A 13,720-nucleotide genomic window follows, 5' to 3' on the forward strand; every position below is an offset into this window, starting at 1 on the left:
GGATTTAGCCTTGATATCATGCTCCTTTTCTCTTGCCTCTACTATTGAGGAAAAAAACTACATAAACTAATGAATCTAGCATTTCAGTACATCACTGCTGAAAACGTTCCTCCGATTGGCAAGCATCTATGAATCTCAATACCTTCCAAACAGCACAGAATTACAGAGTATGTCCCCCAATCATCCACAGCTAGGGATGAGGCTAATTTTGTGCTGATTTCTTTTAAACATCACATATAGTACCCACAACTCCTTAATTCTGAACTCAGGATGCATATTTGGTGCTATGGAAACAAACTTTCCTCCTAATGGTCACAAAGGACCAGATTCAAGCTTCAAAGCCCATGGGCCAAACTGGGAAGAACAGAGCCTTCCTTGACCATGCCTGCTTTTTGCTAAAGACTTTTTTTCCATGTCAGTGATTATGTATAAAAATTATTTTCTTCTAGGTAGAAATTAAACATAGAAATTTTAAAAAGTTTTCCCAAAATACTTTAGGTTTCTCATAAAAGTAGTAAAATAAATGCACACATGTATTTACTGAGAATGATTTTAATGCTTAAACTAATCTCATATACTCAAGTCTTGTAAATAATATTTTAGAATTCCAGAACACTAAAATCCTTGTATTTACTTCTATTTCAGCCTTGTATTACACTGTAACTACTTAACTATTGATCACTGATAATGTGCAAAGTTCTACAATTTTTATACCCATATACAATTTTTTTCCTTTCTCAATAAAAATGATGATACAAGTGATACCCACAACTGGGGGTTAATGTGATTTAAAACCTCAGCATTAATATTAAGACCATTCTACTATGGCATCAATAACTTATAGAATAATCATTCCATTAAGGCCTTTGTATGAGGCAAAGAAATTGGAAGGATGCTACATGATACTATAGGATAGCTGGAAATATTCAATGTCCACACTACTAGAATCATATCAGAAATACTTTCCTTTTGAAAATTCTATTTTAAGATGTGATAAATATTAAATCAATGATTTTCCCACAAAAGGAATCCAAAGTTCTAAGAAAAAAAAATATATAAACTGTATCATCTTAGAAGTATTTAAAAGGCAGCTTCAAAGTAATTATAATACTGGAGACTTAATTCCTTATCATCAGGTTCAACTATTTCACAGTAGTGATGTTTGGTAAAACACATTCTGCCGGTATTTTCCCAAAAAAAAGCCTGCCTCCCTCGGCTATCTCACCGAAATGGTGACACTCCCAACAGAGAACTCTGAAGTAACTCACTTAGTTTGCTAATAACAGGAAGAAGGCCACTCCAGGTGTGTAAATATTCTGCCCTGAAGCCATCCAAGGAAAATAAGAGGGTAGGAGGCATTTCAAACCTGGATAATGAAAAAGAAAAAACGATGTTTAAAGAAGGAGAAGGAAGACAAACATCCATGAAGGTTCTTCTCCTTCCTTGGCACAGGTCCAGTGAAGATTTCTCACTGAGGTTGGTTATGTAATCTAAAGTAAGCTAACAAGCTCAGCAAGCATCCTTATAAAGGAGATTTTACACTGACATTTATATACATGCTTTTACATTTCATTAAATATATATGATATATACATATATCAACAAATAGTATTTCTTAAGCACTCATACCATTTTGAGCCACTGTATGGAGAATATCGTTCATAGTCCCTGCTATTCCAAAAGCTGGACCAAATGCTAGTAAAATGTAATAATATTTTCCCAATTTGCAGGAGAATAAATGTTAATAAACAGCATTTTCTAAATATGTTTTTGTTTCCACTAAGTTTTTTCCTGAACAACTATCTTCTGATATTGTCTCTATGTGAATCTACTAGATGGTACCTCATAGCACATAAATTATATATAAAATTTAGTTTTTAAATTTACTATATTTGAAAGATATTACTATTTAGTAGAGAAGTTTGAGATGTATTCACTACTTTTAAATAAACAACAAAGAAATGATCCAAAGCTTGGAATGAACAATGAGGGTGCACGTGTATGTACGCGCAGACACACACACACACGATGTATGTGGTGTGGAAATCCAAAGAAGGAGGCAAAAAGACATGCACAGTGATGTGTTCAGTCAAAGAGAATAACTATGGGCAACTGTTACATGGCCAAACCAGAGCAGGCATGGTTCAGAAATTTTGAACTTTTAATGATATCTGGGGGATGATAGGAGATCTGTACATAACAGGATAATTGTAAAAAGCAGTTTACTCAGTAATTTAAAATTTGAGAGCAAATGCTTAATTTTGCCTTGCCTTTTTTCAATTCTACCTCCTCCTCAGCTTACTCTCACACACAAACACAAAAGAAAAAAAAATTGGTATATAACTTCCACTAACTAGTGTTTGTACCATAGCTCAGTTAGAAGATTCTAGAATCAGCTGCCTAGGGTCTCAGTGGTCCATTACTGTATAAAATTATTTATATTCATTCAACATAAAACATAAACAGTTTATTGTGCCACCAGGTAAATACACTAGCATGACTTGCAGTATAACACATGTTCCTAATTATGATCTCATTGTAAAGAAAGGAACAGTTACATTTCCACTCAAAGGATCAATATTACCACTGAAAAACAATGACCAATATGTAGAAGGAAAAGAAAGATTCAAAATTCACTAAACCTAAATTTTCCAATATACCTTGGAATTAAAGCTCAAGGTGCATGAGAGGTCCCTTTGAAAAAAGTCTCTTCTATTGTAATCTTTTGGTTTGGGTTAAGTCGCTACTACTGTTGTTTTAAACAAAAAAGTACTTTTTTTGTCGCTACTACTGTTGTTTTAAACAAAAAAGTACTCTCTCATCCAAAGGAAAAAAAAATACACATCCTATAAGGCAAAAATAAATTATATACACAAACAAAATAAGCTAAAGTACAGCTTTAAAATTTTTAATAGTTTGGAAAAAAATCATGACTTTAAAAAAGTAAAAATGTATTTCTGAAGATGAATAATTCAAATTATACAAGGTAGTAGATCTCAAGTGGAACAAAGATAAATATATCTAACATCTTCATAAAATTTCCCCTCTTTGAATTGCACACAAATTTTTTTGATGGCCTAGTATACATAAGGTACCATGCAAAATACTTTATGGACAAAAAGAACCAATATGAATAATAAAAATTATGTAATATTCTCTCACAGATACATTGCTTATCCCCCCAAATTTATAAGTGAACCAAAATACAAAAAATAAAAAGAAAGCTATAAAGTAATTTGCTACAGGTTTAACTCTCAAAGCTACAAAAAAAAAAAAAAGAAGAAGGAGATTGTAAGAAGGGGAAAATGAAGGGGGGAATCAGAGCGGGAGACGAACCATGACAGACTATGGACTCTGAGAAACAAACTGAGGGTTCTAGAGGGGAGGGGGGTGGGGGATGGGTTAGCCTGGTGATGGGTATTAAAGAGGGCACCTTCTGCATGGAGCACTGGGTGTTATACGCAAACAATGAATCATGGAACACTATATCAAAAACTAATGATGTAATATATGGTGATTAACATAATAAAATAAAATTTAAAAAAAAAGAAAGAAAGAAAGTAAAGGGCCTTCCTTCCTAATAAGAAAGACAAAAGATTTCCACCCACTGATCATGGACAGTAAAGACTAAATAGTTATGACCTTCCTTTTTTTCTGTTAGCTTCCAGAGTGAAGGGTCATTCCATAATTAACTCTACACCACCAGTGCCCAACACAAGGCCTGACTAAAAATAACATTTAATGAACCAATGATTGATTATTATTTTTATTCTGTGGAAAGAGAAAAAAATAGTACTCTAAAAAATTAGTATTTCAGAATATCATCTTACCCTGCTGGACACTGTGGCTCATTAATGCTCTCACATGTTTCTTCTACCCAACTTTTCTCTCCTAAAATATTTTCAAGAAATAAAACAAGTTGAACACACTGAGCAGTGACAATAACTGTGATGCTGTGAGACATATTATGACAGATTCCAAAAACAAAATGTTAACAGATATGTAGATAATATGGGGCATGATTCTAGGGAAATACAACAAATACAGAAAGTTACTATGTCTCATAATAACAGTTAGTTGATATCAGGAAGAAAAAAAATGTATAACTGCAAGACTAAAACATATTACTGTATTTGTGGGAACTTAAAGGTACATTTTCATTCTTGAGTGGTTGATATTTTCAGCCAAAATTTACAAGCCTCCTTTTAACCACCCAACAACATCTTCTAGTACTAAATCCTCAATATCTTAGTTCCCCTCATATCAATTTCAAAGAACCCTTGGACAAGACATCACAATAGCATCAGCTCACATAATACCTTATAACCCTGGGCAGTAATTCCACATCTCTTCTTTCAACATGTAGCAGACACTGTCCTCATTCACAATGAGGGCATTTGGGACATAGAAGTCAGCCAGGACTGCAAAAGCCATCTTTCCACAAGGCAGCATTAAATGTGTAGTTAATGTCAAAATAACATGAAGGGGTAGTAGCGGGAGAGGGAGTAACTATATACACTGAACAAGATTTGCTGTGTGTAGGTCATAGGAATTCCTCAACCGATGGATGGGTACAAGATTCACTGCATACTTTCTTGACTCGCATGTTTGGATTTTTCTTTAATAAAATGCTTTTTAAATATCTTTTCAGCCAACATGGTTGGTCAATAAATAGGACCCCTAATGTAAAAAATGACAGCTCTACAAAACCCCGCTGCCACCAAGGAGGATGGCCAGCTGCTGTGGACGCATGAAGAGCTGACCTTGGCACACGGCGCTGAAGTTGACACAACAGTCACCCTTGTCCCTGCAGTCATCTGAACAGGAGCACAAGCTTCTGGACAACCTTTTCTCCCCACACCTGAATTTGTTGCAAGTCCATATACGTTCTAGAAACAAACAACAAAATACACGTTATGGTCAAAATTCAACACATCGGAAGTGGACACAGACTGGCTCTCCTCTGGGGCAGGATCCACGAGACACAGGGAACTCTTTCATTCCTCAGAGTTCCTCGCAGCGTCGGCCACCACAGTGGTTGATGTGAACTAACAGAAAACATGCATGCAATAAGTGTTATTATGTTGCTAAAAAGAACAGAATTTCGTCATTTTAAAACATGGACAAACGTTATTATCATACAATTCTTATATAGATTTTTCTTGGCTTTTTCCCACCAGCCGTTTTCAGGGTTCTCAAAATTTCACCTGAATCTGGTTTATTCTCATTTAAATATTAAATACCCATGACCTATGTAGAGAAATCCAAATCAAACTGAGAAAATGTATATACTCTGATGGTTGTATTTTGAAGTGTAAGTAGACATGTAAGTACACGTGAAACTAATGTAACATTCTGTGTCAACTCTATACTTCAAGAAAAAGAAGTGGAGGGTGCCTGGGTGGCTCAGTTGGTTAAGCGACTGCCTTCGGCTCAGGTCATGATCCTGCAGTCCCTGGGATCGAGTCCCGCATCGGGCTCCCTGCTCAGCAGGGAGTCTGCTTCTCCCTCTGACCTTCTTCCCTCTCATGCTCTCTCTCTACCATTCTCTCTCTCTCTCAATAAAATAAAAGTAAAAATCTTTATAAAAAAAAGAAAAAGAAGTGGATGTCTAAGAACTCTTGTTTTAAAGAGCACACACTGAAAATATTCATATATTTCAAGCAGCCTTTTTGAAGTTAGTTTAAGTGCAAATTAGATTATATTGGCTTTCTGCATACATTAAAAACAGGCATGGTTTGGCTCTCCATAAAGTGTTGAACAAAGGCAAAACTCGTGACATTTTTTTCCCTAAGGAAATACAAAGGCCAAATTTTTAAAAATCTCAAATGAGTTAGATAAATCACATACCTAAAGGATGTAGAACTGGTCCCTGATCCCCATCTTTTGCCCTGCATATTTTTTATAAGATTTTATTTATTTATTTGAGAGAAAGAGCATGAGAGGGGGGAGGGTCAGAGGGAGAAGCAGGCTCCCCGCTGAGCAGGAGCCCGACGCGGGACTCAATCCAGGGACTCCAGGACCATGACCTGAGCTGAAGGCAGTTGCTTAACCAACTGAGCCACCCAGGTGCCCTCCCTGCATATTTTTATTTACCTGGTTCTATACATGTCTCCTGGTAATCCAGACAGCAGTTTCCAAGGTCAACGCAAGCAACATCACAGCGGCAGTTGCCAAATGTTCTCTCAAAGCAGCGACCTTTGCAACTTTTCACTGAAAATAGAGAATAATGAGTTAGAGCTTTCGGATCATAGAAGCACAAAGCAAACATCAACTAATATACCTAAGATAGATTCAAATCCTACCTTAGGAAACACAGATGGCGTAATAAAGGTACCCAAGAATCTTTTCACAAATACACGTAGAAAGTGGCACAAAGAGAAGGCACTGAGTTTTGATTTTATCGCTTGCCATAGAAAAAAAGAACTTTTAAAATTTATGACAAACCCAACCGGGGCTGCTAAGACTTAAATCCTTATGGCACAGTAAAGAAAGTCAGAAGAAGGATTTGTGCTGAATGTTTTATGCTCAGAAAAGGTTGGCTTACACAGCCAGAAAGTTCTCTAAAATTTTGAAATGTGAGATAAGGTTTTAAAAGTAATTATCTGAATATTTCAGAGAAAGAGAAAGAATGCCTGACTTATCTCACCCCCAGGCTTGGTGTATAAAAGAAGAAACGTCCGTGTACGAACATTCTGCAGGAGTACCCCTCCCCCCATCACCTAAAATACCCATTTGGCCTTCAGATCCAGCCTGGTGCCCAAACTCCCCAGTCAAGGTCTGATTTACTTTTTTTAAGCTTTTATAAAACCTTGTCCTTCCCCTCCATCAGTTATTTCCATCTGAACTAGAGTATTTGGTTACTATCCCAGTCTCACACTAGACTACCAGCTTCCTAAGGACAAAGACCACACGTGGATTTTGCCCAGCATACTGCATCCTGGCACCCCACAAGATGCTAGCTGGTACTAGCAAGTTTTTGTTAAATGGATACTTGGTGAATATGGAAGGAAGACTTCTTATCAAAAACAATAATTTTATGTTGTAACTGTTTACTAGATACCTGGAAAAAGCTAGGTTTTCATTAGATTACTAAAATCCACTTGTAAAATAATGCAAATCCAACAGAAAAAAAGGAATAATCCTAGCTCCTGACCACCAAGGCCCACAATTTTAAAAGCCAAGGGCATGTAACAATAAGTTTCTGATTGCCCAGAGATGCTACCTGGTCACCTAGTAACCCGTCCAGGGCTGCTTCAGCAACTAACTCCCTGGGGAAAAAGAATGTCTCAGGAGTCCCTGGAGAAAGTCAGGGAGAGGGCTCCAGGGGCCTAGCACCAGAATCTTTAGGCCATATTTGCTTGTTTGTTTCACTGTTCTTAATTTATTTTTTGTTGCTTTGGGGGTTTTCTCTTTGGTTGGTTGATTTTTTAGTCCTAGCCCCTCTTTGTTGTTTTAGGATGAAGTTTTGCAAATAAAGTATTATATGGCTAATTCAATAAAAGAGCTTCAAGAAGGCTCAAACCAGCATCAAATCTGCAGTAACTACTGAGGACCCACAGATTAGGACATAACACTTTCTCAATCTCATTCTGAAGGAGTCTAAATAGCAACACACACACACACGTGTGCACACAAATTACTGCAGTAATTACCTTCTTTGGCACAGCTGGGTTTCAACCCAAATATACAACCAAGGATTGTTGTTAACACACAGACTGACAATACCTGGGGAGAGAAAAAAGAAAGTTATATAGCTTCAAACCCTTTTATTTCATCAAATGTTTCTAAAGTTGCTGGTGCTGCTTTCCTTCCTGATGTGGGTGCAGGTCACATGGATGTGTGTGCTTTGTGAACATTCAAACTGCATACCTATGCTTTGTGCATTTTTCTGTAGGTATGTTATATTTCAAGAAAAAGCTTACTTAAGTGTTAGCAAACGAATCTATGCCATCAAAGATTAATGCTTCCAGAAATTTCCCAGTTAATGCAAATAAATCCAGTCAGAAAATTTGAATAATTAAGGGAAGGAGAGAGGGAAAAAAAATCTATTTAGAGATTCAATTTCTTATTTGTCAATCCATAAAAGGTAATATGAGACTATTAGATGCCTCTTTTACATAGTTTAACTACATAAACCCTAAACCATATCCTCACATGCCCCATGCCCCACGGCAGCTTGTGGGGAGAGGCACCAGACAGGGCTGGGAACTGTGCTGTGGGCCCAAATGTTACCACAAACTGGTTGTGTGACCTGGGGGAGATCACTTATATGCTCTAGACATCAGATTACTCATCTATACAATTAAAGGGCTGGACTACATGGATCACTAAAATTCTTTCCAGCTCTAACATTTTGCCACTTTCTCATTCTCCACTCTTGTGGCCTTTGACATTTTAAGATAAGTAGATGCACCACACAGAATTTTTATTTGAGAATTAGAAAAAAAAAATCCAGAGAACCCTCAATACTTTTAGTGGCATGGAGTTTCCCTGAGAGCTCTCTGGAATCTCACTTTGCAGGAAAATCCGACAAACCATGCATTCAGTACCAACTATGTGTAAAGACTGTGTTATACACAGGAAAGAGTAACAGATGCCTCAGGGAGCTTCTATTTGTGTGGGAAAAGGTAAATAAAACAGCATAAATGGCTCATATTTGCCAAGTCCTAGGAGACAGCTCCAGTCCCATAGTTGTTTAAAGGAGGAGAAAGGTTGCAGTGGTTGAAGAGAAGGAAATCAGAGAAGGCTTCATGGAGAAAGACTTTGGGTGGGGCTCTGAAAGGGGGAGATGATGATATGATATGATCGATGATATAATAGAGCACACTTCTAGGAGGAAGGCCAGCATAAGGACAGTTCTGAAGGAAGAAATGGAAGGCAGCAAATGAACAACGAGCAGCTTACTTTGGCTAGAACAAAGAGTATGCAAAGGGGAATGGATGTAGTGGGGACAGGTGGAGTGGTGTTTCCCAAAATCCAAGCTAAAGAGATAATAGAGACAAGAGCAATGGGTGAATGGGACAGGGTGGATGGTGGGTGCAGGCTTTTATGAACTCACTCCCTCAGATGAGACATATCAAGTCTTGACCATATATGCCAGTCACCAGGTTAGGTACTGGATACTCAGTAATAAAACAGACATGACCTTTGTCCTCGAAGTGCCTAATATCAAGTGACTACAAGAACTAAAGAGAAAGGAAATGGTTAAGTAAACTGAATCAGCAGGTCTAACTTATTTCAGAAAAAATGAGAGTAAAGGAAGGGAGAGCAAGAGTATAGTGGGTCTCAAACACAACAGGGTCGAGGTGAAGCCTTTTTCTTGGGAAATCAAAAACCTAAGTATATGTATGTTCATTGAAATAGGGAGCCACCAGAGGAAGAGCTTGAACAAACAAGTAAACAGTGGCAAACAGAACAAGGTACCAGCAGAGAGCACTAACAGATTCCCCTAAACCTTTGATGGTGGTGTAAGTGGACACAAACATATGAAAAGTAATTGTAAGTCTCTATCAAAAACACTAAAAACTCTTACTGTTGAATATAAACATACAGGGAAATGAAAAAGTTGTAATACTAATCTGTATTTAGTTTACTGTAATTTAAAACATGGAGAATTAAAGTTTTCATTGTAATAAACTTACCAAGAACAATTCGAACAGTGCTTTATCTTCTTCTCCTTCTCATCATAGAGCTTACAATACAGAATGAATATCTTTTCCATGCCTTGGCAACTGGCCACATTCCTTTCCAAGCTTAGATCAGTTTTCCATGTTTTAACCTTTGCACTCTTAATAATGTGAACTATCTCCACAAGTTCCTTTATTATGAATTCTTGTGCCAGGGTCCCTTCCTCTGGGACACCCTCACCCTTTCCATCACAACCACACTCCTCACTATGTCCCTAAACTCATCATCACTCAGTTCCTCTGGCTGCATAGCTAGAGGCTGCTGAACAGAGGCAGTGTTAACATTCCCACAGTTGCCTGTTTCTCCCAGAACCCCATCTACATGTGAACTGAATCTTACTTCTGGCATTATCATTTTTCTTTCCTTTGCTGAATTTTCATCTTTATCAGCCAATTCTCTCTTTCGATCATCCATCAGTATAAAATGCCATGTACACTTACCACTGGCAGACAAAGAAGCAACGCAACCACTTGCTTTGCTGTCTGTGAACGACCAATAGATGCATGGTAACCAATCACTGACAGACGTGAAAAGAAACCATGTTGGTCACTGGCCACCATATGCATCTGTTATTTACACAGTGATTTGTGAACAGAAAAAGCTAGCAGCAAAGACTGGATTCTATGCAACTCCTCAGAGTTAATAAATCTTGGTAACTGAAACTTAAACCACGTTGTTGGGGGACTGGTGTTATTTAATTAAACTGTGGTAACTGAAATTGACCATGCCACAGTCATGCAAAACCAGGGTGGTCCGTACTCTCACAAGCGGGCAAGAGAGCTGTCCAAGGCTGCTTATTTCAAAACTGTTTGCCTTCACAACACACACACACACACACACACACACACACACACACACACACACAAACCAAGAAATAAGTTCACTTTTAGAAACTGGCTTAAAAAGTCAGTTTAATCTCTACAATCTCAGGAGGTTAGCCTCAAAGATAGGCACATCAGAAGAAGGCTGAGAGAAAGATACAAAAAACCAACAAAACTGAGATACAGCCAGAGGAAGCTGGAAGCAGCTGATGGTGGACGCCCTCAATCTTCTTGGGCAAATAAGAGTATCTCCTGGGAGTGAAGAAGCCTAGCTGGGGCTCTGTAATGAGGGGGCGTAGGACAGCCCAAGTGAAGAATGGTTGCAAATCCGTGGAGACAAAGGAGACTGAGTCAACAAGAGAAGAGTGAAAAGACCTTCAAGCTCTGGGAGTTCGGCTGAACCTGAAATTATGGATTGTAATGGACACAAGTGGCCTGGAATCCCAAAGCTGGGAGTGGAGCTTTGGGACAAAAAGATAACGTGGCGTGGGGAGATGCGAGGGCAGGGGAAACCGAGCAGAAAAGCTGGTAAGAGTCAGAATGTGGCTGCAGTGGCTGAACGGGGTTGGGACCACGTGGATACAAACGTTTGAGAACAGGGAGAAGACTGGGGATCGGGCAACTGTGGGAGTGGGAATAAAGGAGGGAGCGAGGAAAGAGGAAGAATGGAGGTTATGACTGTCTGAGTTCTCAGAAGTGGGACAGTTTGGAATGGAGACTAAAAGGAGAAACATGAAATTGGCATAAAATACTTGTTGGAAGTAAGAAGACCCAAAAGTTCTAGTACTTATACTAATAATCAGAGTTAAGTTTATACCAACAAATAAAATATCACAGTAGGAGAACTTTACTTATATTCTGAAATGTACTGGCTTAAAATACATATTCCCTCACTGCTGTAAGAAATTTAGTCATGGAGATGTATTACCAACAACTGTAGTGTTCTTACTAAACATAAAACAGAACTTGTGAATGGTTCTGTTACAATTAAGTCTCATCTCGAGAAAAACTATGGGAAGATTTGGTGGTAGGCAAGCATTTAAATCACAAGCAATAGGGGCGCCTAGCTGCCTCAGTCCATAGAGTGTGCACCTCCTGATCTCGGGGCAGTGAGTTCAAGCCCCGTGGTGAGCAAGGAGCCAACTTAAAAAAAAAAAAAAAAAAAAGAAGAAGAAAAAGAAGAAAAAAAAAAAGAAGTAGGTGGGTGATCTAGTCTGATTGTTAGTCTGTGAGGGAAAAAAATCGATGTTCAACAGTCCCTACCTGTCCTGCACACAGTTAACAACCAATGGAAATACCTTGCGAAAAATATTGCTCCTAGCAGCCAAAAATGTCTAAAAATAAATCCAATTAATTTAAAAATCATGGATAATGAAAACTACAAAACTTTACTGAAAAGCAATAAAAAGTGAATAAAAAGAGAAACTTGAAATACACAGTATTCTTGATTGGGGTGCCTGGGTGGCTCAGTCAGTTAAGCATCCAACTCTTGATCTCAGGGTCAGGAGTTCAAGCCCTGCATTTGGCTCTATGCGGGTGTATAGAAACATAAGTAAAACTAAATAAGTAAATTGTAAGCATGAGTTTAAAACACACATGATACATGCAGTCTCCACCCTCTTAGGAAGCTGCAGAAGCGACATGATTTTTTTTATTACCTTTCCACTGCTAAAAGGTATTGCTTAGATTTATTTTTTTTTAAGATTGTATTTATTTATTTGAGAGACAGAGATAGGGAGAGAAAGCACAAGCGGGAAGGAGAGGGAGAAGCAGACTCCCCACTGAGCAGGGAGCCCAACTTGGGGCTTGATCCCAGGACCCTGAGATCATGACCTGAGCCAGACACCTAACCGACTGAGCCACCCAGGCGCCCCTAGATTTATCTTTTATAAGATAATGCAAAGCATGGAAATGAAACAAAAATATAATAGGAGCAATCAATTCTCATCTATAATCACATCCATAAAAGATGAAACTTATATCATCTACTACTGTGTTATACAATACCTAATCAGAATAATTTTTAGTAGAAAATTTCAGAACTGTGAAATCTAATTCAAGTTTAATTTCTCCTCAAAGTAGTTTAAAAAAGCAATGTCAGGGGCACCTGGGTGGCTCAGCTGGACAAATAATTGTTGAGCTGAAAATCACCCAAATGTGACTTCAGTTGTTTAAGCATCTGCCTTCAGCTCAGGTCACGATTTCAAGGGGCCTGGGATCAAGCCCTAGGGTGGGAATCCCTGCTCAGCGGGGAGTCTCCTTATCCCTCCGCGCCTCCCCGATCCCTCGCTTGTATGTGTGTGCTCTTTCTCTCTCTCAAATAAATAAAATTAAAAAAAAAAGCAATGTCAAAATTCACTATTCATTTTTACCTCTGTAACAATTTAGGTAGTTTTCATATTTTGATATTCTCTTAGAAACTAGAGACAAAACATTTTATTTTAGAACACATGGATCTATCAGACATACAAGTAAATTGTTGGAATGTTTTGCGTCTGCATTAGAAGAGTATTTATTTGAGAGTTTCCTGCTTGTTTAGTTGGAGTACTTAAATCATTAGACCTTTCTTGGACATTTAGTGAACCAAAAGAAATAGATACAAAGAAAGCACTCAATTTTTTTTTTCTCACAGATTCCCTCAAATACAGTGGCATTAATATAACATGTATTATTCTTTCTTGAGCATGGACTCATGTATGAGTGTTTACTTGTACTCAGTGCCTTTGCTAAAGGCCAAAGAGACAAATGAAAGCAACAGAAATGAAGCCGGGCGGGGGCATGGAAATGAATGATTACAATGGAATGGGAGGAGAGCTACAGCAGAAATACGTAAAAAATGTTAGCATGCTAATAGCAAAGTGGAGAGAAGAAAAGGAGAGAATGGTGAAAAAAAATTTTTTCACAAAGAGAGACTTTGAGAAAAAGGGATTTCCCCCTCCATCAATAAACAGATGTTTGAGTGTCTGCAGTATGCCCTGTATTTAGGTTCTGTGGGGAAGTACAAAAATAAAACAAAAAAACATTTGTGGCGAAATCCCCAATCTCAGAGTTTGCCATGCAATCAGGCTGACAACTCCAGCATTTGTCGATGATAAAGACAGGAAATGGTGAGAAGCAGCCTAAGAGTTAAATCACGCGGTAGCGACAATGCGTGCAGTTGGCACCTCGTGCACAAAGCCAGGGAGGTACAGAAACCACCACCAGTCTGG

The 13,720-nt window shown here is 38.2% G+C and overlaps 1 protein-coding gene across 1 annotated transcript in view; it reads right to left on the reverse strand.

The window, feature by feature from the left end:
- The window catches only part of ENPP1 (ectonucleotide pyrophosphatase/phosphodiesterase 1), a 69,891-nt gene that overhangs the window by 26,712 nt on the left and 29,459 nt on the right, over positions 1-13,720 (reverse strand). The window contains exons 2-6 of the mRNA XM_028125335.2: positions 7,656-7,728; positions 6,097-6,213; positions 4,764-4,889; positions 3,831-3,891; positions 1,269-1,366 (exon numbers count right to left, since the gene is read on the reverse strand). Coding sequence (XP_027981136.1) covers positions 1,269-1,366; positions 3,831-3,891; positions 4,764-4,889; positions 6,097-6,213; positions 7,656-7,728 — 475 coding nt within the window. The remainder of the gene's footprint in view (positions 1-1,268; positions 1,367-3,830; positions 3,892-4,763; positions 4,890-6,096; positions 6,214-7,655; positions 7,729-13,720) is intronic.

The sequence above is a fragment of the Eumetopias jubatus genome, unplaced genomic scaffold, assembly GCF_037043125.1.
Source record: "Eumetopias jubatus isolate StellerSeaLion01/CBP00866 unplaced genomic scaffold, mEumJub1_p1.0 scaffold_6, whole genome shotgun sequence".
NCBI lineage: Eukaryota > Metazoa > Chordata > Mammalia > Carnivora > Otariidae > Eumetopias > Eumetopias jubatus.